General features: G+C 45.5%; 2 protein-coding genes and 1 long non-coding RNA gene across 5 annotated transcripts in view; 2 read left to right on the forward strand and 1 right to left on the reverse strand.

The window, feature by feature from the left end:
* ST6GALNAC1 (ST6 N-acetylgalactosaminide alpha-2,6-sialyltransferase 1) overlaps window positions 1-1679 on the forward strand; it is a 23038-nt gene extending 21359 nt beyond the window's left edge. For both annotated transcript variants that reach the window (XM_081185388.1, XM_081185389.1), the window contains exon 9: window positions 218-1679. In XM_081185388.1, the coding sequence (XP_081041514.1) occupies window positions 218-382 (165 nt within the window). In that variant the 3' untranslated portion in view covers window positions 383-1679. The remainder of the gene's footprint in view (window positions 1-217) is intronic.
* LOC308582409 lies at window positions 255-7554 on the reverse strand. Its single transcript, XR_014005667.1, has 2 exons — window positions 6935-7554; window positions 255-1912 (listed from the first exon to the last, which is right to left on the reverse strand). It is a non-coding gene; the product is annotated as an uncharacterized lncRNA (long non-coding RNA).
* A 5143-nt stretch (window positions 7555-12697) lies between these two features.
* ST6GALNAC2 (ST6 N-acetylgalactosaminide alpha-2,6-sialyltransferase 2) overlaps window positions 12698-26150 on the forward strand; it is a 40419-nt gene continuing 26966 nt past the window's right edge. For both annotated transcript variants that reach the window (XM_081185419.1, XM_081185420.1), the window contains exon 1: window positions 12698-13214. In XM_081185419.1, coding sequence (XP_081041545.1) covers window positions 13111-13214 — 104 coding nt within the window. In that variant the 5' untranslated portion in view covers window positions 12698-13110. The remainder of the gene's footprint in view (window positions 13215-26150) is intronic.

The raw sequence follows: 26150 nt of genomic DNA on the forward strand, positions 1-26150 counted from the left end.
AGCCTCCTCACGGCCCATGCATTATTTCCCCAGCCTTCAAAACTGCCCCCTGGGGCTGCTAATAATTTTGCAGGAGACCCTAGTCACCATGGATCTTCCACAGCACGTCTCTGTGTGGGCCACATTATTATTATTATTATTATTATTATTATTATTATTATTATATAGCCCTCCTTTATCCTGTAGCTCCCCAATCATGGCTCTTGGCTTTCCACAGGTAAGCGCTTACGGATACATCACCGAAGGCTACCAAAAGTATTCAGATCATTATTATGACCAGAAATGGCACCGCTTAGTCTTTTATAGCAACCATGACTTTGATTTGGAACGGAGGACATGGAAGAAACTTCACGACTCAGGCATCATGAAGCTGTACCAGTGATCCTGAGCGAGATGAAAAGGGAGCCTTGGCTGATGGCAAATTTTGGAAGCTGAGATGGATCTGAGCCATATTTTCTATTATCATTTTGGTAGAGCGGGTCCTTGCCAACTAAATACTTGGTTCTTGCAACAACAAATATCCGTTCCGCTGCACATGCAGTTTTGTTGGTTGCAGGACAAAACAAAAGACTAAAAGGATATTACTGCTTGAAAACATTTTGATGGGGTTAATTATTCCCTGAGAATCCACTGTGAGTATAATGAGCCGAGTTGGCCACTGCTACCTGTGTTGGCTGGATGGGGTCTCACACAGCATTTCCGCTGTACTCTCTGGTCCGTTTTACTCCTTCCTGGTTTCAGTTCTCCACCAGTCAGTCTCTACTACAGTAGCTTAAACATTTGATTTACATCAGTGAAGAGCAAAGCTCAACAATCAGCCCTTGCTTTTTCCTCTGTGTGTGTGTTGTCAACATGTCTTGATGCATTTGCCATCGCTTTGGTGAAGCCTATTTTCTCCTTAGATGTTTTCCCATTAGATGTGCTCTGTCTCTGCTCTGGGAGACGATCCTGGGGCTTTAAGTTCTCAGTAGGGTCGCAAGGACTCATTGTTTCTCCGGCTCTGGAATCCAAGCTGTGCCACATTGCTCCAGGTTGCTAGGTGACCATCTCCATGCTGGCATTCTTCAAAGCTGAATAGGACCCTTTTCAATTCCCAAGAAGTTTTTGAAGTTTCTCTCTCCAGAGGCCCTTTCTCCCTTGCACTTCTCTGTTGTGGAAAAGGGATTACCGTACCTTCCAACTCCTTCATATCAGCAGGAGGGGATGGAAAATTCTCCCTTAACAACAAAGTCAGCTGCAAATCCAAGAAAAATCAAGGGCATAGAGACATGGACAAAGATCAACTGTCTGCATGACCGGAGCTGATTGCACCCCTGTCTTGCTTTTTTCCTACAAGACCATAGAACTGGTTTGGGATTAATCATTGTAGCCTCACTGGAAGAAAAATCCTGATCTCTTAGGATCCAGAAAACAGAAGGTTAAGATGCTGAATTTCCTTTAAGTTCAGGCTGGAGGGTGGATCCATTCTGCCTCTTTAGATAGTAGCCTATAGATATTGACACTGTTTTTTATTTTATTTTTACAAAGCAGCTGATTGGTTTAACAGAGTTGTTAAAAATATAGTGCAAAGGTACTAGCAAATATTTTTTTCTGATTTATGAAAGGCCAGAGTAGATGTGATGCTTGTGATAAGAGGGCGAAAAGCAAGGAAAGAAAATAAAAGTGAAGAAAGTGAAGTACTTTTTTATTGCTGGGTTGTCCAGTTGTACTGGAAATCTACTTGTACAGGTATGCATTCCTATGCCCACTCCATTGCTCTTGGCGTCTGTTGCTACGTAGTTTGCTCTTATCCGAAACCATGTACTTGTTTCTTGAGTGATATTTCTTAATCAGTGTTATAAGAAGTTAAAGTTGCATTTCTCACCTGGCAGTAAGCCTCAATGAAGTCAATGGAACTTTCTTCTGAACACACCTGCGTAGGATTGCAGTGCAAGGTAAGAATTACAAGACAAACTTTTTAGGAGCTGGCAGAGTCAGTTAATATCTCAATATAAAAATAGTGCAGAGTTTTTTAAAAACAGACCTATGTTTACACTTACACCTTATTAAATGCAATACTCAGAAAAAGTCCTACTGAGCTTGCTTCTTAGCACTGCAGCCTGAACGCTTCTGCCTATACAAGAACGTGATCAGAATGAATGTAAATATAAAAATACCGAGGTTAGCCAGCACAGGAATGGGCGTCTTGACGAGGAGAGGGCAGGAAAACGTCCTTTTTGCATTTGCAGATCATTGCAAAGGGTTTCGTCTTCTATCTGCTATCATTCCTCTAAAACATCTCCTTTCCAAAGGCAGGGTACTGGCTTGTTCTGACTTTTCACTTATTCCACTTTGACCCTTACAATGAGCAAGTCATTAGTGAAATGCCCATCATCAATATGGCAGGAAGTTTGTTTGTCAGAGAAGGTTATATATTCCACAAAACCTACCATCCGGAGAATGCATACACTGCATGCCCTCCGACACACATGTGAGGCGAACCATAGTGATAGAGGAAAGAGTTTTCCCCATTCAAGTGGGGGGACTAAACTTTCTTCCACCTCTCTGGTGCGGACGCCAATGTATGGGCTGAAGGTGTCCCAAGAACATGCGCAAGAATGTCCATCTTCTCCTTGCATAATTGTAATGCTGCTTTGGTCCATCAGGTGGCAGCATCTCTTTAGGTTGCCATATGATTTATTGACAGCAAAGCCCAAAGTAATGCGTTCTGTGTGAGGCTGCCCTTAGGGACTAGTCTGAAAGCCGCAGCACCTCCAGGAGACAGGGGCTAAGGTACTGAGCCAGGCATCCTATCATGTAGCTGTTATACCACTCTTAAACCTGGCCAGGTTTAAGGTTTTGGTTTCGCACTGCAAAGCCCTGAACTAGTGACCAGCTTACTCAAAGGAGTGCCTTTGTCAGTCTGCCCAATCACTAAGATCATTGGATGAATCCCTCCTGGCTATGCTGTGTCCTACAAATGATTTTTTAGAGGTGACAAGAGGAAAGGCCTTATTAGTGGTGGCACCCACTCTGTAGAATCACCTCCCCTCTGAATTGCAGCAATTGCCTACACCGTTGCAATTTTGGCATGTGCTGCAAACCCCTCTGTTGTCTGAGGTCCTTGTTGGCCACCAATACCAACTAGTTTCTTTTAAACTTAACTTTGTTTGCCTAGCGGCTACATTTTATTCTCAATTGTACTTTTGTTGTACTTCTTGGTTTTGTACACTTCTGGCTGTTGTTTATGAAAAGCAATGTAGAAATGTGTTCATAGATTATTATTTTTCATGCACTCTTTTCACAAAATAGCATTGCAATATGTGATGTTGCAAAAGTGCCACAATCTGAGATATGGTGTAGCATCTTCCATACAGCTGTCAGTCACACTGTAAGTGTGGGAGTGTGTGTGTGATCCAATCTGACTTGTGCTGCAATGGAAAGCAGAATACCCAGGCGCTGTTCATATGCAAATATTTTCTCCGGAGTGCATTAGGGAATCAGGAGGGAATCAGAACAGGAAGAGGAAGCCCTGTGCCACTCAGCCAATGCTCTGGTCTTCTGCTCCTTGAACCAGAAAGGTTGGTGATCCCTAATTTAGCACATCCAGTCTGCTTTCAATATCATTACAATAACAAAGCAAGACAAAGGGGGATGGTTTGTGCTCTCTCTTTCTCATTGAGTCCCTTGCTGTTTTCCCCATGCCACATAATAAAAGAAGAGGAAACTAGTGTAGCCATTTGAAAGCGCATATGAAAGTGAGTGCCTGAAGTAAGGTAAAGGTAAAGGGACCCCTGACCTTTAGGTCCAGTCGTGACCGACTCTGGGGTTGTGGCGCTCATCTCGCTTCATTGGCCAAGGGAGCTGGCGTACAGCTCATGTGGCCAGCATGACTAAGCGACTTCTGGCAAACCAGAGCAGTGCCCAGAAACGCTGTTTACCTTCCCACCGGAGTGGTACCTATTTATCTACTTGCACTTTGATGTGCTTTCGAACTGCTAGATTGGCATGAGCAGGGACCGAGCAACAGGAGCTCACCCCGTTGCAGGGATTCGAACTGCCGACCTTCTGATCGGCAAGTCCTAGGCTCTGTGGTTTAGCCCCTTAGTGCCTGAGGTAGATTGACTCAAATATGGCCTCTCTGAGGGTTGGAGAGATTCTTCCATCACCAAGGAGCTGTTAGGAATTGTTCCTCAGTCATTGCGCCTGAATGCACTTGAAGCTACTTGAGCTCCCCAACTGTCTTTGACTCCAGCCTTCCAGCAGCTCCTATGAAAAGAAGTGATCGCTGAAAGACTCCTGTCTCAAACCCTAGAGAGATGCTGCCAGTGGCTGAGTTTGGCTGAGTTTCAGGGCAACTTTCCATGTTCCTATGTTTCTGAATTCTGCTTTGAATCGCACATCAGGATTGCCTCTTCCTTCCCATAAGCTCACCCCCAAGTTTGCTCTTTCCTGGTCCTCCTCCTAAATCCATGGGCATCTAAAGTTTGACATGTACCACAGTAGAGATATGCACATTTGCTTTTGTTCCTAAGCATATTGTGCTCACGGTGGAAAGATTTTGTGAAGTCTCCTGAGACATATGCTATCTACTCTGCCCATATGCTGCAGATTCCCAGAATGCCATATGCTCTATGTTCTTTGGCAGGGTTGATGGATGACAGACTTTGTAGACCATCTCAAGGATCTTTATGGGGAGATGTATACTTCTCATGCTTGGATTTTCTGCTCTGGGTGCAAATGAAGATCCAGCCTTTGATGAAAAGCTATACTAAGTGTTAACAGCCTCAGTAAAGCTGTGGATGTGGCAACTGGTTGACACAGGTGTGGGTGTGCACCTTCCTAATAAAAATATGCCTGAAAGCCAGGTCAATGGGCTTGGATGAGCATTGCAATTATCAGGGCTAAGTGAGCCACAGGCAACAGTGAGAGAAGTTGGTTGTCAACGACCCAGAAATACTCCAGAGGCAGGAAGACGATTGCTCAGGCAAAGCCTATATAGAAAGTCTCTTATAGGTAAAGGTAAAGGGACCCCTGACCATTAGGTCCAGTCGCGGACGACTCTGGAGTTGCGGTGCTCATCTCACTTTATTGGCCGAGGGAGCCGGCGTACAGCTTCTGGATCATGTGGCCAGCATGACTAAGCCGCTTCTGGCGAACCAGAGCAGCGCACAGAAACGCCGTTTACCTTCCCGCTGGAGCGGTACCTATTTATCTACTTGCACTTGATGTGCTTTCAAACTGCTAGGTTGGCAGGAGCAGGGACCGAGCAATGGGAGCTCACCCCGTTACCGGGATTCGAACTGCCAACATTCTGATCGGCAAGTCCTAGGCTCTGTGGTTTAACCCAGAGCGCCACGCGCGTCACTTATAGTCTCTCCTATAAGGCCCCAATGGTTAATTTAGGTGGGTGGGGCAGTTCAGTGCCTGAGAAGACTCCCCTTCCCCAGAACGGGACAGATGTCAGCACGCAGCATAGTGGGGCAAAGGCAATGACCCATGGGCCTCAAAGGGCATACTGGGGCTGCTCCAGGATTGATTGGTTTTCAGACATAAACTGAAAGGAGAAGTATCAGGCGGGGAACCATCCTGTGGGATATCCAGCCTCATATAACAAGCATGCTTAACTCTAATGAATCATCACCACCATCATCATAATTTAATTATGTATACCCTGCCCATCTGGCTGGGTTTCCCCAGCCACTCTGGGCAGGTTCCAGCAAAATATAAAAACATAATAAAATGCATGAAGGGGTTAAGACCATAGAGTAAGCAGTCCTGCCAGGCTTAGCTAGGTCACTCCCCATCATCTTGGAAGGAAGGCTTACCAAACTCTCTTGTTCTTCTTCTTTCACCATGTGAACCCTTCCCGTAAGGAGGACATAGCTGCATGCTCCAAGCTTAGAGCGTGGGGCTTAAGCAAGCAATCTTTGTGTTCCTAGACAAATAATTTAGAAACATTTGCCATTTTGGGAGCTTAAGTTATACTGCCTATCTTTTCTTGCTGCCGTGTGGAAAAGCACATGAATCTGACTTTGGAAGAGTTTGTAAGTAAACCATTTTTAACTTACAAAATGTTTGGTCTCTTTCTATGGTTTAAAAGTGGGGAGCTTTGGAAGAAACTTAGAAGGGGTTATTGTAAAGGTCCAGCAGTCTAGATTTCCACACTTTGTTTTGCTGCATTTTTGTGATTTTAAATCTTTGTTGGAGTTCTCTCTCACCAAAGAGTACTTTCTCCAAACCTCCATCTAAGCATCCAGGGAGTTCTTCTTTTATTTTACCTAGTGGTTTTCTTCCTATTACCCAAAAGACAAAAACCAACACATCACACCCAGCCACCCAAAGCTTCTGGGCCCCCCAAGGCATTGTGGGGGAGCCAAGATGGTCATCACTGCAGCTGCCTGACCTGGAACTCCTTTCTCGGAGCTAAATCCTTAAAAGGAAAAACAAAAAGCTGTGCCAGAGCCTGTGCCTGCCTCCCGAAAACATGTCCCCCACCCCTGTAAGCTTAGCAGGGATGAGTATAATGATTACACCCCCTGCCAGCATATGGTGTGTGTTTTTTATTTCCTTTCAAGGGCTCAATGCTGGGCTGGGCAGCTATGGCAGTCTCTCTCGGCCATTTGTTCCTGCAGCTGCCCACTCTCAGCACCAGGTAGCTGGGGTGCCTGTTCTGGGGATGGTGGCCCACACTTGCTTGGCAAAGGTGCCAGGGTGGTGCTTTGGCAGAGAGCTCCGAGTTGCTGGACTTGGCTCCAGGATGTGCTCCAAGTTGCAGCTTATAAGGGGGCAGCTGCAAACTGAGCTGAGGGTGTTATTTATATATAAAAGTTGTTGCCCGCTTTTCATTAGGAAATAACCCGGAAGCAGGATATGGTACCCATAAAACACAGTATATAAAAAAGCACGTTCTAGCAGTAAACATTGAAACAGGACGACAGGAGAGAGCACATACCCCCTTCAAATAACAAAGGACAGTGACACAGATTCCGTCAAAAGGTTGGGTGTACAAGTAGGCCGTCCGGTGAGGCTGAAAGCTTATAAGACTCCATTGTGGCCTCAATATTGGCAGGGATGTCAGGCATCCAGATAAAAACCCCATCAATTTTTTAAAGTCAGTTTTCATTGCTATTTTTAACAAATATTTTATACTATTTAATGCAAACCTCAGGACATTGTTTTCAGATGAAGCTGCACATAGATCCTACTAATTTAATAAAGTATCAGCAACGTGTGCAGAAGGCTACTTGCAAACATGCAGCAGATCCACTTCTTGAACTTAAAGCACTTCCAATGCACACTTAAAGCATATGAGTTTCCCGCTCAAAGAATCATGGGATCTGTAGTTTTCCCTCTCACAGAGCTACAGTTCCCAGGAGAACCCTTCAAACTACAGGGGAGGGGGAGAGGAAAGCCACGTGCTTTAAATGTGTGCTGGGTGTGCTATAAACGTATACTGTGGACCTTTCTTGCTAGACTATTGAAGTCGGTCTCTTAAGGATCACCTTCAGGCACACATTGTACGAGACATTAACTCCTTACCAGAGCAGCTTGTCATCCACAGCCAAGCGATATTGAATTTTTGTTTGCTTGCTTGCTTGCTTTTTCAATCCCTGGGCGCCGATTCCAAAAATATATTTATATATTTATTTAAAGGATGCTCCCTGTTGGCTGTCTTCAGGGGCGCCGACTTATAAAAAACATTGGGGGAGCCCGCGAAAGCTCATGAATAATAAATAAGCTCATGAATATGCAGATAAAGTGGCGCCGCCTCCTCGTGAGCGAATAGGGGAGAGCGTGCTGCGCCTATTAATCAGCTCCGAAGGAAATTGGGTGGAGCTTTTGCTCGGGAGGGAGGGCAGGAGGCATGCAGCCCGACCCTGTGCATTTTGGGCTGGGGGAGGAGCGGCGGTGGCGCTCTGCTGGAGGGGCGCCCGAGATTATTGGGGGGCGGAGCCCCCCCAAACGAATTTTTGAGGGGGCTCGGGCCCCCTCAGGCCCCATGGAGTCGGCGCCTATGGCTGTCTTAAACTCACCTTCCTTTGAGACTGTAATCGACAAATTCACTCTTACAAGCCAGGGCTTCTGGATTTTACCTTTGCATGTGCCTCATTGAAACGCATCATCTTAGCCTAGAAGTATTAACAAAGAGGAGACTTGTCTGATCATCCATTGTACCCAAGGGTTAGTTACTTCCTGAGGCCATGTCCAAAGCCAAGGGCGGAGAGTTGATAGCCATGAAATGCAGGAAACCACTGCACTCCTCTTTTAAAAAAACACACCAAACCAGCCTCCTAGGACCAATTTCAGGATGTTTGATCAAGTCAGCACAGCAGGCGTGTGGTTAAATCCACCCCCCCCCCCGGCTTCTAGCAGAACAAATTTAATTACCTGCCTCCATCATCTCATTACTGCCTCTTGCCTTCATGTTTCCTGACGCAATGTCATCTCACTTGGACAATCTAATTTCAAGCAGAAACATGGCTGCATGGAAGGACACGGTCAGCGTGCTCCACTATATTGGCAAGTCCTGGAGGGTTCTCCTGCCAGGACTACATTGCTAGAGATGGAGAAGAAATGTGTCCTACTCTAAAAATGTCCATAAATGTGTCTGGAGGCTTTTTACAGCTAGAGAGGGAAACCTAGGGTCCTCCAGATGTTGGTGAACTGCAGCTCTCACCATCCCTGACCATGCTGTCTAAGGCAGTGGCCAGTACAGAGTGCAGGAGAGTGAACTGCCATAACAATAATAATATCCTCCCATTCTCAGGGCCCACTGTGATGATGTAAGCTTCTCCAGAGACTTGAGATGGTAGGTGTCAAGACTTCAGGGAATCTTATCGCTCCCACAGTGGGATGTCAAGAAGCAGAAAAACAAGAAGAGTTCTTACCAAGTAGTTTATTCAATATTCACAGAGAGAGACGAAGGGATGCGGTCTCTCTTAGATAATGGCATTGCTCCATGTAAAGTTCCACCCTCTCAGGCCCTGGATCCTCAGGATTTTTGCATTGGGTCGCCCCAAATTCACCATCAGATCACATAGCATGTCCATGCAGTGATAGTCATGCTGCATCATGCACCCCAGTACACGAGCGGTGAGAGACTCGAGCAGTTCCAGTACTTACCCAGGGTTTGGTTTCCTTGAAATGAAGAGACTGTGGTGTCTTTAGGTTATATAGTTTTCTGTACACATATATACAACCTGAGTTAAAGATGAAGGGGATCGCAGCATTAACACTAGGTTTCCTGGGGAGCCCCAAACTTTGGATCCAGTACAGAGCAAGACAAGCCTGTGTCTCCAGCTTCCAGCATCAGCCCAAACTTACTCATGCACAGACCCCTTGGCCTATTGTTCTGCATCCTAGGATGATGTGCCAGCCAGCCAGGTAAGCTGGGGAAAGGCCACCCATTTGTCTCTATGGCAACAGGGCAACCTCTTTGGATATGTAAATGGCTAGCTCAAGCTATTACCCAAACAAAGGAACGGGTTTGGCTGGTTTCCCCTTAAATAGATACAGGGTCACAGGTTTGGGAGGGATTCAGAATGACCCCTGAAACCTCAAACAGGAATCACAATGTGTTTTATTTCTTTGTGGAACCTGAACTGCCATTACTGCTCTTGAAGATCCTTTTATGAGCTTACAAGGAAACGCAGGTATCCAGCTTGAAAATCCCTGTCTTTCTTAAGTTATCTGCCCAGTTAAACAGCTTTCTGCAGTGCACCTCCTATGCTAATAATAATAATAATAATAATAATAATAATAATAATAATAATATTTGTACCCCACCCATCTGACTGGGTTGCCCCAGCCACTCTGGCCAGCTACCAACACACATAAAAACATAATAAAACATCAAATATTAAAAGCTTCCCTATACAGGGCTGCCTTCCGAAGTCTTCTAAAAGTTATATAGTTATTTATCGCCTTGACATCTGATGTGAGGGCGTTCCACAGGACAGGCACCACTAGCAGGAAATGGACTGTTGTAGTCAGGATCATGGACAAGTCAATGCCTGGTTGAAGAACATTTTTGCCACATGCAAGAAATTGGATTAGATGTAGTGGGAGAAAGCAGCGTTTGTTGAGTTTCTGTCCTTCATACAAAGTGTTCCTTCTGTATGGAAGAATGCTAATAGTACTAAACTGGGACACTGTGCCACTGGCAGACAGTGGCATTCATGAAGGCCCCAAAATGGGATTTCAGTTAGGTTTGGAACCTGAACACGTCCTGTCACATGCAAGCACTTTCTTTTACATCCCAGTAGTGTTGGTAGTTCATACAACACCAGTGGATGGTCTGGATTCAGATCCTGCTCTGCTGTATTATTTTCAGTGCCTGCTAAAAACATTATGGTTTAGACAAGCCTACCCAGATGTTTGGAAAGCTGATTTGAATTTTCTTTAGTTTCAGTCTATTGTTGTAACTTTTTTATGTTTTAAATTAATGCTGTAAAAAATGTTAGTGATAATTTTGTTGTTTTATCCTTTTTTTGGAAAACCACTTTGAGGGGTTTCTCTACAATAAAGCGACATATAATTTTTATGAAATAAACAAACGAACAATGCCTCTCTCTCTCTCTCTCTCTCTCTCTCTCTCTCACACACACACACATACACACCTCCTACACAACAGCATCATTTAGTTTGATGGCTAATCCAGTCCTTTGTATTTTCAGAGCAAGTTTGTGTGACAACATCAATGTGGTAAGAAATACGATTCTGCATCATGTCTGCAAACCTCTCCATTTTGACATAAGTGGGAGTAAACGTGAATAAAGCTATCGGGAAGTTGAATACAGTGGTACCTCGGTTTAAGAACAGCCCTGTTTACGAACTATTGGGTTACAAACTCCGCAAAACCAGAAGTAGTGTCCCGGTTTGCGAACTTTACCTCGGTCTAAGAATGGAAGCTGAACAGTGGAAGGGCACCAGTGGCGGGAGGCCTCATAAGGGAAAGCACGCCTCAGTTTAAGAACGGTTTCAGTTTAAGAATGGACTTCCAGAACGAATTAATTTCGTAAACCGAGGTACTACTCTATGGGAGGCTATTTTTGCTAACCTAACTCCACTGACAGGGATTTAGGAAGCTGCCAGGGTTTTCATTTGCAATTCCACAAGTAGGTTTTTAGGTGTGAATGTAAGACAAAGTGTCATGTTGATTGTGAGCACATGAATAGGATGGCTGCACAGAGGCAGATTCAGACCTTGGCTGCACCATCATTGCATTAACTGCAAGTCATTTCTTAATATTTATTTAGAGTTCAGCCGGTGATTATTTAGTGCATTGCTAGGACTCAAGCTTACCAGAAAGCAAATACTGTATTTTTTGCTCTATAAGACTCACTTTTTCCCTCCTAAAAAGTAAGGGGAAATGTGTGTGCTAGGTTGGCAGGAGCAGGGACTGAGCAACGGGAGCTCACTCTGTTGCGGGGATTCAAACTGCCGACCTTCTGATCGGCAAGCCCTAGGCTCTGACTTCCCCCAAAGAATCCTGGGACATCCTAGTTTCCCCTCACAGAGCTACAATACCCAGTACCCTTAGCAAACTACAGTTCTCAGGATGAGGAATGAGATTTAAATGTGCACTGAGTGTGCTTTGAAGGTACAGTGTGGACTCAGTGGCCGTAGGTAGAGAAAGATAAAGAAAACAAGTCCCTTGCCTTTGTCTTGTTCAGTGATCTCAGGGACGAAGCTTCTGTATTATATTATGGAGAAGACACGCAAATTCTCGCGCATGCAGATTCATCAGGCATTCATGGATTTGGGCCCCTCCTCAGGTACAGCGCCCCATGGAGAAGGCAAGACATACAAACTGCCCAAGACACACAAACTTTGCCCATTCTCTGTGCAAAGTTGGTCTTGGGGCCTTGGAAAATGCCCAACCTGGTCACCCTCTGGAGCTGGCCTTCGCCCAGTGAAGTTGCAAGGGGTGGGGGACAGGGGTCTGATTTCTTCAGGGCAAGGCAGAGGAGAGACAAATCTCCATGGTGTATCTGAAGAAGTGTGCATGCACACGAAAGCTTATACCAAGAACTAACTTAGTTGGTCTTTAAGGTGCTACAGGAAGGAATTTTTTTATTTTGACTATGGCAGACCAACACGGCTACCCATCTGTAACTGGAACCATGGAAATTCTGTGAGTAGTACCTGCAATGGTTGGAGGGGAGGGGACCGGACGTGGGTCTTTTCCATACATTCTTCAGCGAGGGTGGGCGGGTCTTTACTTAGCCCAGCAGCCCTTCCAGGGCTCTTCTGTTTACCCAACAACACAGCAGGAGTAACTCCGGATTTAGATCAGCGCTAACAACCCCTCCCCACCCCGCAACCCCGCCCGAAACCTCTCACATATCTGCTGCGAGGTTTTCGAAATGGGGGTGCGCACGCGCGATTCCGTGGGTGCGTAAAAGCTCCTGTTTCATCTGAAATAAGCTTTATGAATTCCACCACCCTCTCCCTGCTCCCCCCAAAAGAGAAAGAAAACAAAATAAACCACGTTCGCGGGTCAAGGCTAAAGAACGATCAGCTTCCAAGCATGCTCCTTTCCTGCCCGAGTAAATGTTTAATCTCCAGCTGAGAATTAGTAGCTGTTTTAGGAGTAGGAACTCGCGCCTGCCGTCGCCCCCTCCACCAGCGAGCGAGTCTAAACCAGTTAGGGAAGAAGTACCCTGTCTCTCCCCCCCCCGCCCCCCATTTTACACAGCCTCTCTCCCTCTGCTTAAGTTAGCTATCCTGGGAAGGTGCATTGGCAGATATCAACAGATGGAAGGGCAGGGAGAGGGAGGAGACGCGAGCGAGAGAGAGAAGGAGGTCTTTATTACGCGCCGCACAATACCCAAAGCCCTGGGGGACCTCTTCCAGCTGGGCTCAAGAGGACAAAGTCAGGCAGGAGAGCAACTCGGGAACTTTTCAAAAGAGCTTGAAAGAGCCACTGTGGAGTTCCCCACTCCCCTCTCCCCTTTTGCTTTTTGAAAGGGAGGGCGGCATCGCTTGGGAAGCGAAGGTGACTCTGATTTCATTTGGCAGCGCCTAGGATAGCGCGCATCGGGAGGCCAGCCTTTTTTGGAGGAAGGCTTCTTCTTCCTCCTCCTCCTCCTCCTGCTACTGCTGGCGTGCTCCAAACTTGCCTGGATGGGGTCTGCCCGGTGCAAGAGGCTCTGCCTTTTGTTCCTGATAGGGATAACGTTCTCGGTCATCTTTTACGGGCACTACTACACCACGACGGATTCATCCAGGTAAGTCAGGAGGGCGGGGCGCGGTGGGGGGGGGGAGAGAAATGTTCCCAAAAGCAGCGTCGCGGGAGAAAAACACAGCCCTGCCTAGCATGCTTAGGGGGCAGCTGGCTGCTCAGAAATGAGGGGGCATCCCTTGTGTGTTGTGCGAGGGTGTTTGGGGCAAAGGCGCAATCCCCCCAAAAATCAAAACCAGGGGAACCTGGCAATCGTGTTGGAAACAGAACAGGAAAGAGCGGTGTGCGCGCCGCACTTTTTAAGCACATCCCAAGCGCGTTTTCGTTGCTCCCTAAAAAAAAAGAATAATGGGAACTGTAGTTTACATCTCGCAGGGCGATAGTTCCCAATACCCTTAAACAAGCTACAGTTCCCATTCTTCTTTGGGTTGGGGTGGGGGGAGAAATGTGCTTTTAGGGTATGGTGTGTGTGTGCCCAGCCTCGGAATCGAAGACTCTTGCTTAATATTCTTTTGTTCGCGTGTGCTTTATTTTGCTCCGATAGGGTTGCGACCCAAACCGCAGCTGTATCTAAAAACATCGTGCAAGTTCGTTTATTTTTAAAGCGAGGGGGAGTTTTAAACCTGGAAGAACCTCAAAGCTTGCTTTCGGAGATGTGACTGCACATGTTGCTTTACAATGGAACACACGCCCTCCGAGGCAGATATGTGTGCAGAAACAAAGCACACAGCGACAACGCTACCTCTCTCCTGGAGAGCGAGGAAGGGCAGGCAAGTGTTGGGAGAGAAGAAGGGTATTGTACTCCCAGCTCCCAAAAGGCTAGGAATAAAAAGCAGGCCAGGCATGCTAATTAAGTTCAGCGGAGTGAGTAATGCATGGGAAGCAGAGAGTTGAGGCTTCCAGACGCCTGTGCGTTCAAGAGTTCCTAGCAATGAGCGCACATTCCCACACAGTGGGGCCAGGAAGACCAAGCAGGCGAATGCAGGATTCTTAAGAGGGTGCCACTAGGTGGCTTCAAGTTTGAAGATGGGGTGCTGTGCATGGTTGCAGCATGTCCTGTCTTGTTTGTTGACATGCAGGGTGCTGTTGTCCACACACACACACACACGGACAAGAGAGCAAAGTGCAGCTCAGATTGTGCATTCATTTCATGTCCCGTGATGAGTTGCAGATCCCAGGGAACATGTACTGCCCTTACCTTTGCTTAGGAGCCTTCCTACTATGCTCCTGGCAGACTAAAGCCCTGAATTTGTAAGCCGGTGAAGCTGTGTAATCTATGCTAAGAGCAGTGATGTGAAAGTTGGAATAGACAAGTGCAGAGAGCTGGAAAGATGTTACGGCAGCCTTTGTCAAGCTGGCGCCCTGCAGATGTTTTGGACTATAACTCCCCTCAGGCCCAGCCAGCTGGTGGGAGTTGTAGTTCAGAGCGTCTGCCGGGCGCCAGCTTGACGAAGTCTATGTTGTGAAGTGCCTGCAAGACGGTTCACCCACATTAAGCTCACTAAGCTTAAAGGACTTGCCCTACAGCTCATGGGCTCCTAGATACAGATGTCATCTGCTTTCATTACTGCTTAAGAGATGGATGAGGGGCTCAGAAGGGATGATTCTCTCGGAATAGGTTGGGACCCAAAACTCAGATACCAGATAGCCGAAACCATTCGGCAAGCATCAAAAGAAAACTTGCTTTAGGCTCCACACTTCATTTCATCCTGAAGTTCGGCTTTTACTTTATACTGTCCACCCATTCATGTTTGAAAGGAGAAGGGTGAAGTTTCACAGGGCACTCGCAACTACCCATAGATCTGAGTGTGAGACCCTCCTTTTTGTATTTTCACTTTGCATTCAATAGTTTTGAATGTAGCAGTATGTTCTATGAATTTCAGGTCTAGTTGTGTATCTTTTGGTTAGAATGACCATATGAAACACTTTATGGACTACCTGTGGTGTGGGGAATCTTTGGCCGTCTGGATGTTGCTGAACTACAACTCCCATCATTATTGCCATACTTTCTGGGGCTGATGGGAGTTGTAGTTCAGCTACATCCAGAGAGCCAAAAGTTCCCCATACCAAATGTAGTCCATAAAGTGTTTTGTATACATCAATAATCTTTAAAGCTCTACGGGGGTTGGGCAGGACTATCTCCATATTATACTTGCAGGAGGTGAGACATAGTGAATTCCTTAACTTCACCCAGTAGGGTTATAGTTTAGCTTTGAGTTAGGGGTGGCCAGCGCATAGGGGTTGTTTTGAACAAATGTTTTCTCGGAATAAACTCATCAAGATAACTTTTTTAAAAATAAAAGAATGGAAATGGTTTATTGAATATTTACAGATACAGTGGTACCTCAGGTTACGAACTTAATTGGTTCCGGAGGTCCGTTCTTAACCCGAAACCGTTCTTAACCTGAGGCGTGCTTTCGCTAATGGGGCTCCCACTGCCGCCGCGCCACTGGTGTGCGATTTCTGTTCTCATCCTGGGGCAAAGTTCGCAACCTGAGGTACTACTTCCGGGCTAGCAGAGTTTCTAACTCGAAGTGTTTGTAACCTGAGGTACCACTGTTCGGTGGAACCTCGTGTTACGGACGGAATCTGTTCCAGAGGCCCGTCCGTAACACGGAACTGACGTGAGGCGAAGCGCTGCATCTACGCACGCACGTGGCGCGATTTAGCGCTTCTGCATACGTGCACAGTGCGATTTAGCGCTTCTGCGCATGCGCGAGTGGCAAAACCCGGAAGTAACCCGTTCCCGTACTCAACACAAAAACACGTAACCTGAAGTGGACGCAACATGAGTTTGACTTTAAATTGTAAACGGATAAGAACATTGGCAGGATTATTGTAATAACCTGCAGCTTCATAAGAGTATATATTTAAAGAAGATGAATAAATGAGCAAATTAAGTTAATTTGGATATGTAGAAGATATTTAAATTAAGGAACCACAGAAGGAGGGGGAAGGAAGTCAAGCTTTGAAATATCAAAATGATTGTAAAATTAGTGAACTGTATAAGCTTGAAAAATATAAATAAAAAATTTTAAAAAAAGAAAAAAAGACTCATTAAAATTAATCACCATGACTAACTTAAAAAGGTAAAGGTAAAGGTACCCCTGACCGTTAGGTCCAGTTGCAAACAACTCTGGGGTTGCGTGCTCATCTTGCTCTATAGGCCGAGAGAGCTGGTGGTTTGTCCGCAGACAGCTTCCGGATCATGTGGCCAGCATGACTAAGCCACTTCTGGCGAACCTGAGCAGCGTATGGAAATGCTGTTTACCTTCTTGCCGAAGCAGTATCTATTTATCTACTTGCACTTGACGTGCTTTCGAACTGCTAGGTGGGCAGGAGCTGGGGCCAAGCAACAGGAGCTCACCCCATCACGGGGATTTGAACTGCCAACCTTCCAATCAGCAAGCCCTAGGCTCTGTGGTTTAGACCACAGCACCACCAGTGTCCCTTATGACTAACTTAGATCCCTTAAATTCATTGGGTCCATTATGAGTTACTTTATAAGTTAGTTGAGTGTAACCCACTAATGAAGGGTTACTCTTACTTGAGTGGGACTCAACTAAGTTGTTGTGTGCATGGAATGAGATTCACTCATGCAACAGGGCTTTCCCCTTGCACCTCTAAATCTGTGGTGGCAGGTTGGGGGAATCCCCAGAGCAGGTCTAGAGCACTCCTGGGGGAAGGAGAGAGTGGAAAGGTCTTGTTGTATGAGCAGGCCTTGTTCCATACACAGATAGCCCACTTGGCTTTATGTTGAATGCCACCCACAGTTTGTGGTTTTAACTACAAAGCAACCCTGACTCTGAATCTGTGCTTCCCTGACCCCAATAGGTGGGTGGAAGTTACCGCTGGTAGTCGCTGGAGCCCCCAAAAGACAGCATCTTGTATGCTGGACAGGTGGCTGAGCTAGGCCAGCAAAGGACCCACTGACTCCTGAGCTGGCCCTCTGGAACTGGCCCTGCTGGGGCTCTTTGCTGAGCAAGTCTGGGACATGGCGTAGTGAAAATGGGAATGTCTGTAAAAAAAGCACCCCTTTTCTTGCAGAGCAATCCAAACCTCTGATCACCTGTGCCAGAGCTGGGATTTGGATGGGGGTGGAGATGTCCCCTCCACGCAGCCTTAGCCACCTCTGCTGGCCTCTGCTGATGGAGGAGCCTTACCCCCCCCCCAATGTTTCAAGGCATACAATAGGAGGGACATTCCTGAACTGAATGGGTCATGTTCAACGTACTTCTAAGTCGCAGAACAACTTTTGCTTGCACCGTGGCCAGGCGCGATAGCTCAGTTGACAGAGCACGAGACTCTTAATTTCAAGGTCGCGGGTTCGAGCCCCATGTTGGGTGAGATTCCTGCACTGCAGGGGGTTGGACTAGATGACCCTTGTGGTCCCTTCCAACTCTATGAGTCTATGGACTGGGTACCCCCCTCCCCCCATCTAAATATGTTCTGGGGTTTTCTCCAATCCTCCAGAGCAGATTGGGAGATGGCATGGTGTGCACAGGGGGAGGAGGGGAGGGAAAGTCCCACCCTCCCTCCAATGAGGAAAAGTCATTCTGCTCACAAACTTGTTTAGTTGAATGCTGCCCATTATCTCAAGAACTTGAAAGGCATTCCATATCCAACTACGTATGATTTAAGAGCTCTCTCCTCCTCCTCCTCCTCCGTTTTTCTGCTATGGCCCAACCTTCTCAGCATGACTAAGTTCACAGTGAAATGGACACATTTGCCTTTGTTGTAAAACAGAAAAGTTCTAAGTTATAGGATCCAGATTTGGCCGGATATATCCAGAATACTGCAGTCAGCAGTATTGTCAAGGTGGAAATCGGCACTGATGTCCTGGAAAATCCGGACGTACGGCAGCCGATGTCGGCAGTGCCTTTTAAAAATAAAAATAGCTCAAAAACAGCATTCTTTTCTTTAGCAGTTTTGCCCCAAAAGCTCAACCATCAACCACTTTGGGCAAAACTAAAAAAAGCTCAACAACTGTCTGGATTTTTACGGTTTGAAATATGGCAACCCTAAAGTTAGAATTTGTGGGCAATTCTTTACTGTTCATGTCCTTCAGGGCAGCTCCTTGGAGTTTAGGAGACATAATGGCCCACCCTGTTTTCCAACCTCTTCCTTTCAATTGAGCAAACAACACATTTTGTCAGTTCTGTGAGGGTCAAATTTCTGATATCTCTTATCCAACCTCCCCTCCCCACCACCCCACAACAATTCCAAGTGAAAGATGGATGACAATTGCCCCAGCATTTTTCAGATTGATAGGAGGTAATACCGTGTCCTATCTTTATTGAGATGGAAAGTTCAGTTTTTCATCTCAACTCTATCAGAACTTTCCATTTGCCACACCATTGTCCTGCTGGTATACATATACTCTAGTTGCAAAATAAACATTTGGGTCTCATTCCTTCTTTCCCCCTCTTTTTCTTTTTATACATCAAAGTGACTTCCTCCTCACTGGGTGTTTTCAGAGGGGCAGGATCTGGTAAATCTGCACCAGAGTTTTTCCTTACGAAGAAAGCAAATGGCAAGGAGCACTGTTGCATCACAATTGACCCCCATTTCTAGGCCAACTAAGGGTGAGCTAAATGCTCCTAATGAAAACTAGAGCGTTTCATCAGGGAAACACAGCCTTCGGAGGCTGGGATTTGTATCAGATGAGCTGTGGAGGGGAAGGTCCCTTTCTCTGCTCCAGCCTCTAGCTGCTGTTCACCTGTAGAGTTAATAATAATAATAATAATAATAATAATAATGAAATTTATTTATACCCCGCCCTCCCCAGCCATAGCTGTCAACTTACAGATTTGAAAATAAGGGACCAGCAGCTTCGAAAATAAGGGATCAGCAGCCAAAATAAGGGATCAACAATTACTTTGATAAAATACATATTTTGTTGCATGAAAATGGCTTTAGATACCTATTAGGTCCATAAATTACCATATAGCATATATTCAACACACAAAAACATCAACAATTTGTTGTTGACAAAGCACAGCTGGACATAGAAAGGGCCCCATTACCTTCAGTAGCTTATTTAAGGGACATCATCAATAAGGGACAGCAGCGGGACATGGCCCTGGGATAAGGGACTGTCCCGCCAAATAAGGGACGATTGACAGCTATGTCCCCAGCCAAGACCGGGCTCAGGGTGACTAACACCAAATATAATAACAATTGATTGAAATACAGCTTAAAAACAAGATTAAAATACTGTACAACATTAAAACATTAAAATGCAGCTTCATCGAATTACATGCCCATTTGCCTGTATATGGAACCCCACAGGGGTCTCTTCTCTCCTAAAATTATATGAGTCCATGAGAAAGAAGCTGGTGAGTGGGGTGAGAGGGAGATACTATGTTCAGCAGGGAAATGGCTGGTGGGGAAAGGATTAAGCAGCCTCCCCCCCACCCCCAGTTATTTGTCAGATAGAAAGATTTATTACACGCATTTGTATGTAACGTCTACTGTGCCCCTAATAGCAATAAATTGTAGGTGGAAGCTCCTTTCTCTGGATGAAGCAATGCCTTCAGAGGCACAAGGCCTTAGGGGAGAAGACAGGAGGAAATAAAGACTTCCTTTGAGGATGCTTGGTAGCAGCCATCTTGCTCTCTTGTAGACCTAGCTAACATTCTACTTAACCCAAAATAGCCCTTGCTGTGCTTTTGGATAATAATTTTCACCAGACACTGGGTCATATTTGAGGAACTGTGTAAGAGGTGCACCAGATTTAGGGCAGTGTGGGTGTCTCCCCTGCACAAGGTACTGAACCAAAGGGGAGCAAAATAATAATAATAATAATAATAACAATAATAATAATAATAATAATAATAATCCTATATTAATACGGGCACCTACTGAGAAGATCCATAAAAATGCAACTGTACCAAAAAGAATTATTGTGAAAATAAGAAATATTAAAGTAGGGGGCAAATGTTGTCCTCGCTCAGGGCACCATGTTATCAAAAGTCCACCCCTGGCGACAGCTGCCCTCATCACTCACTATGTTTCCTGATGCTGACTGTCCAGTACCTTGGACAAACTTGGTTCACAAACTTGGTTCCCAGTCTTGGGTTGCCAGCTGTTTTTGGACTACAACTCCCATCATCCCTAACTGGCAGGACCTCTGGTCAGGGATGATGGAAATTGTAGTCCAAAAGCGGCTGGAGACCCAAGTTTGGGGAACCTTGGTCTAAATAGAGCACCACAACATTTGGCAAGGAGCCTATCTGTGGCTGCTCCCCAAAAGATCTCAAAGCACAGCTCAAAACCTACTGATTTAGATGCCTCTAGCTTCCACTTCTTCCTTTTATTTGATGTCTGATTCCAGTCCTTGCAGGATTCCCTGCTCTGCATACAGATCACCCAGTATCTCCACAGGCAGTGCCTAGAAATCAGGATGTAATTTCTAGGGTCCTTGCCTGATACATTTAATTAGACTACTATTCCTAACCCTCCCTATGCAGCTCCTAATCCTGTTTTCTTCTGTCATACAAAAAAATTGACTGTTGTTGGCACAAGTCTTTCACACAAATGACCTGGGCCGAGACCTGCCCTTATTGCTTTGTAATTCAAGGAACTATGGTAACGGTGAACCGCCACTGAGGTAACCAAAACAAAACTTCAATTGCCCTACACATTAGCCACTTATTCAGAGTTTTGCAATTGAGTCAATTGCGTGCTTTTAACAAGTTTACTGATTAAAACGGAATTACATGGTGTCATAATAAAAGTAGAATGTGGAGGGTAACTGAGGCAATAGTTTTAACGCAAATAATTTATTTTGGGTAAAGCCAATGTCGAATCTGACCTCAAGGCAACGCACTTGGTCAGGGAAGATTTATATCAGATTGGATGGCGATGCCAGAAGGCTGCGAGCTTTTAGCATATGGTGATCAATATGCTTAAAGATGCATTTCAGATGGACACTTTGCTTTGTTCATTTAATTATGTAAAATATAGCATCCTAACGATCTACCAAGTGTGGGTATTATGCATTCCTATGATGGTCATGATAGGATATGCTAAAAACTAAGGGGAAAGTGCAAGACCAAGTAAAACAGACCTGATAAGAAAGTTATAGGAGCAGGTTGGGATTATAAAATGAACAACCGTGTTGAGAAAGCAAGAAAACTAAGGAATGTTTAAGTTGTTGGAGTCCAGCGTGTGTGTGTAGTTACAGATTAAGGACCATGGGGTTGATTTGATGATTTAGCTGCACCATAATAATTTAAGAAATTAATTAAATCAATTTAATTAATGCATAATCTGGAAGTCAAGCAATATAACAGCTTTTACCTTTCTTACCCTTTTAAAAATAAATGCATTAATTCAGTGGATTTGTATCTCATTTTCTAAATGTGAAAATGCTGTTGCTGTTTTTAATTTTAAGAAAACAGATGTAGGTTAGCTATAACAATACCCACACCAGTAGACATTCTTTCCTGGCGACGGCTCGAGGGAAAATCTGATTGATGCTTTGGCTCTTGTTGGATTTGACGTCCGAAAGAAGCTTGCAGAGGAGATGATGGGGAAGAAAGACATGTCTGAGTGAGACAGATTTGTTAGAAGTCACTTTCGCAAGGCTAAATCCAAATACATGTTTCCATAAGTTGTATAGACTTCTGCTGCCGGTCCCTTTAGATCAGGGGTGAACAGCTCTGAGAACCACATTGGCAACATACGATATCCAGGTGCCGGCATCTAATTTGTATATTTGAGCTAATTGTAATTAACAGGTTTTGCACATCATTTGCATAAAGCTGGTGCCTGCCAAGTTGTAACAGATGGACATATTGCGTTTATTTTTGTGATATCTGAAATCATTAACTCCAAATGTGAACGTCTCCTCCGCTTAGTGCCGGAGACAATTCTGGGTGGCATCTCCCTTGTAGCCTTGTCACTGCTTTGGGTGACCTTTCACATTCATAAACTAGAACAGGCACACCATAGGTTCAAACTGGAACACTCAGGATAGATGTTTCCAGGCTCAGTGTAGCAGACCCTCCAAGTTTCCCTATTTTCCAGAGACAGTCCCAGATTTACAGACGTCATCCTGGTTTCTGATTTGATCCCAGAATGTCCCTCTTTTCCTTTGGATGTCCCTATTTTCATCGGAGAAATGTTGGCGGTTATGGAGTTATCTGACCCCTGACCCATCTGAAGGCAGTCCTGTATGGAGAAGTTCTTTAATGTTTAATGTTTTATTATGTTTTTATATATGTTGGAAGCCGCCCAGAGTGGCTGGGGCAACTGAGTCAGATGGGCTGTGTATAAATAGTATAATAATAATAATAATAATAATAATAATAATAATAATAATAATAATGATAATAATAGAATAGTAAAGGTAAAGGGACCCCTGACCATTAGGTCCAGTCACGGACGACTCTGGGGTTGCTCTCATCTCGCTTTACTGGCCGAGGGAGCCAGCGTACAGCTTCCGGGTCATAATAATAATAATAATAATAATAATAATAATAATAATAATAATAAATTTTATTTATATCCCGCCCTCCCCAGCCGAAGCCGGGCTCAGGGCGGCTAACAACAATAAAACAGTACAAAAGTACAACACAACACAACACTCTAAAATCATTCATTATAAAATTAATTCAAATCAAGCCACTGGCAACCATTGGGCCAGAGCTCCGCGAAGATTGCCGAGAGAGGGGGTCAGGCTGTGCTCTGGCCAAAGGCCTGGTGGAACAACTCTGTCTTGCAGGCCCTGCGGAAAGATGTCAAGTCCCGCAGGGCCCTAGTCTCTTGTGACAGAGTGTTCCACCAGATCGGAACACTCTGTCATGTGGCTAGCATGACTAATCCGCTTCTGGCAAAACCAGAGCAGCGCATAGAAACGCCGTTTACCTTCCCGCCGGAGCGGTACCTATTTATCTACTTGCACTTTGATGGGTTTTTAAACTGCTAGGTTGGCAGGAGCTGGGACCGGACAACGGGAGCTCACCCTGTTGCGGGGATTCGAACCGCCGACCATAGCTGTCAACTTACAGATTTGAAAATAAGGGACCAGCAGCCTTGAAAATAAGGGACCAGCAGCCAAAATAAGGGACCTGCAGCCTCACTTGTTCCAGGCACTCCAGTCTTCCTGTACTCCTGCAGTCTGGTCAAACTCATGCTGGTAGCTTCGAGAACACGGTCCAACCAACTTTGTAACCAGAGGTTCAACTGAATAGAATCTGAATCACATGCACCACAAGGCCTATGCAGCCTCAACTTAAGATTGTTCCTCGGCCTGGCTTTGCACTGCAAAGTTTGCAGCAGCACATGCAACAAAATGGCGTCCAGAATTCAAAAAACCGCTCAGCTTGCATTAACTAGCCACACACAAGGCATGCAAGCTTCACCTCCCCAGTCGTTCTTAGACTTCTTATTGGGTGAGCAACACAGCCAAGCAACACAGTTGGAACCTCCCTCCTCCCTGGCCGGCAGGGAGGGAAGGAGAGGAGCTGCTTCCTTTGAAAGTTAAGGGACATCATTTAAGGGACATCCATCAATAAGGGACAGCAACGGGACATGGCGCTGGAATAAGGGACCGTCCCTTCAAATAAGGGACACTTGACAGCTATGCCGCCGACCTTCTGATCGGCAAGCCCTAGACTCTGTGGTTTAGACCACAGCGCCCCCTGCGTCCCTTAAATAATAGAATAGGATGTCCCTATTTTCATCGGAGAAACGTTGGACGGTATGGGGTAGCTGTTACCTCTCAACCCCTTTATTTGGTAGTTGTTGAAATGGGCTTCCTGAAGTCCCATGGTAGTCATAATAAGAGTCTGGGGAATGTCTAGACCAGGGATGGCTAACCTGTGACCCTCCAGATGTTGTAGGACTCCAACTCCCATCAGCCCCAGCCAGCAATGGCCATTGATCAGGTATGACAGGAGGTGTCCAACAACATCTGGAGGGCCACACAGGTTGACCACCCCTGGTCTAGGCATGTAGTAAAGATGTCCAAAAGAACTGCCTACCATGCAGCGGTGAAAGACATGGGAGTCCTAGAAGAAAAGGTTGCGTACGTACGAAGCTACTGTTTTTAGAAATCATTGGGTAAACCACTCAGAATATCCTACTCCTCCAGGCTTCATAAGGAAACTCTTATGCTGATATTTCTGTCTCCTGCATGAGGCTCCCTTCTTAATGTTTCTCCTTTCTGGCCCCACCAGTAGCTTAGGCAGAGCCTCACATTTGCCCCTGTTGCCATTGTTTGCACTGGCTGTTTGAATAATCCTTTCACAAGCAGAACAGTAGCAGAACAAAAACCAGACACTTATAGAAATACATATGTTGCAAAACACATAAGTGTGTGGGTTGAGAAGGGTTGTGCATACTGGTTATTGAGGATTCAAATGTTCATCCGAAGAGCTCGAGGTAGCATATAAGTTGCTCCCCTTCCTCATTTTATCCCCACAACAGCCCTGTGAGGTAGGTTAGGCCAAGAGAAAGCTACTGGCTCAAGGTCACTTTAGTGAGCTTTAGGGCTGAGTGGAGATTTGAACCTGGATCTCTGGACTTGTACACCAGAGCAAAAACAAACAGGGCTGCTCCAGTTCACAGATAAGTTTTAACCACCCCTTTTGCTTTGAAAAAGTCTCCGGTCTATATTTCTGAGCATGTGGAGACTGATTCCTCTGAGGGGGGATGTTTTGAAATCCATTCCAATAGTTGCGTTTCAAGGGCTTGACCTTCTGGCCAGGGCCAGTCTGAAGGAGCAGAAAGAGAGACAAGGAAACCTTTGTGACACACAAATGGTGATTTTCACACAGAGGAGTGAGCAGATTGTGTTTCTTCAGTTCTGCATGTGCGTAGCCTGTGGCAGACATCCCTCTGAAACCATGCCCCAGAGGCCTGAAATTCAAGCGAAGCAAGGTCTGGTGAACTAGATGTGGAATTATGCTCATACAGAAGTGATTTCTGTTGTGAGAAAGGTTCCTGGTGGCCTTCCTGGAACGGCTTGTTGTGCAAAGGGCAGGAGTCCTTTCATTAAGGCCAAGCCACAGACCTGTCCATCTAGATGGACGGGGTTGTAAATCCATCAAGTCCCGTTGACTTCAGTTGTGGGGGGGGGGGGGAATGGCTTGAATTCTTAATGCCTGTGCACCCAGGTCATCAGAGGAAGTCTATTTCATTTGCAGGAAAATTACATTTGATGTACAGTGATACCCCGGGTTAAATACTTAATTTGTTCCGTTCTTAACCTGAAACTGTTCTTAACCTGAAGCACCACTTTAGCTAATGGGGCCTCCTGCTGCCACCACGCCACCGGAGCACGATTTCTGTTCTTATCCTGAAGCAAAGTTCTTAACCTGAGGTAATATTTCTGGGTAGCGGCGTCTGTAACCTGAAGCATATTTAACCTGAAGCATATGTAACCCGAGGTACCACTGTATGCCCAAAAGAAATGACCTTCACTGGGTTGGCACTTCAATGCCAACAGTTTATAATTTTCGGTGCCAGGTTGCAACTTTATTATTTACCCAAAACACACACACACGCAGGTTGGATAGTTTTATTCCTCTTCATTTTATAGAAGTATTTATTTTCGCAATTCTACGTTTCTTTTTATATACAGCCCTAAAATCCATTTTTGGAGAAGGGGCAGCTGAGGGATAGCTCAATTGGCAAAACACAAGACTGTTAATCTTAGGGTCGTGGGTTTGAGTCCCGCACCGGGTGGAAGATTTCTGTATTGCAGGGGGTTGGACTAGATGATCGTTGTGGTCCCTTGAAATTATTTTGCCATGCTCCTCAATGCCTGATGGTTGTGGGAGCTCTGGTCTACACAAACACCTACACAAAGATCCATTCATTTTTCTGGAGGGAGAAAATCTGTGCTTCCATTCTTTGTACATGTAGGTTGGCTGTCTCTGTTGCAATGAACAAGGCAGTCTGTGCTTGGAGCTTCATTTGCACATTGCAGTGAATGTGGCAGCTCCAGATTACTGCAAGGAAGTACACGCCT

This window comes from Podarcis bocagei (assembly GCF_964188305.1).
Source record: "Podarcis bocagei genome assembly, chromosome: 2".
In the NCBI taxonomy this organism is placed as follows: domain Eukaryota; kingdom Metazoa; phylum Chordata; class Lepidosauria; order Squamata; family Lacertidae; genus Podarcis; species Podarcis bocagei.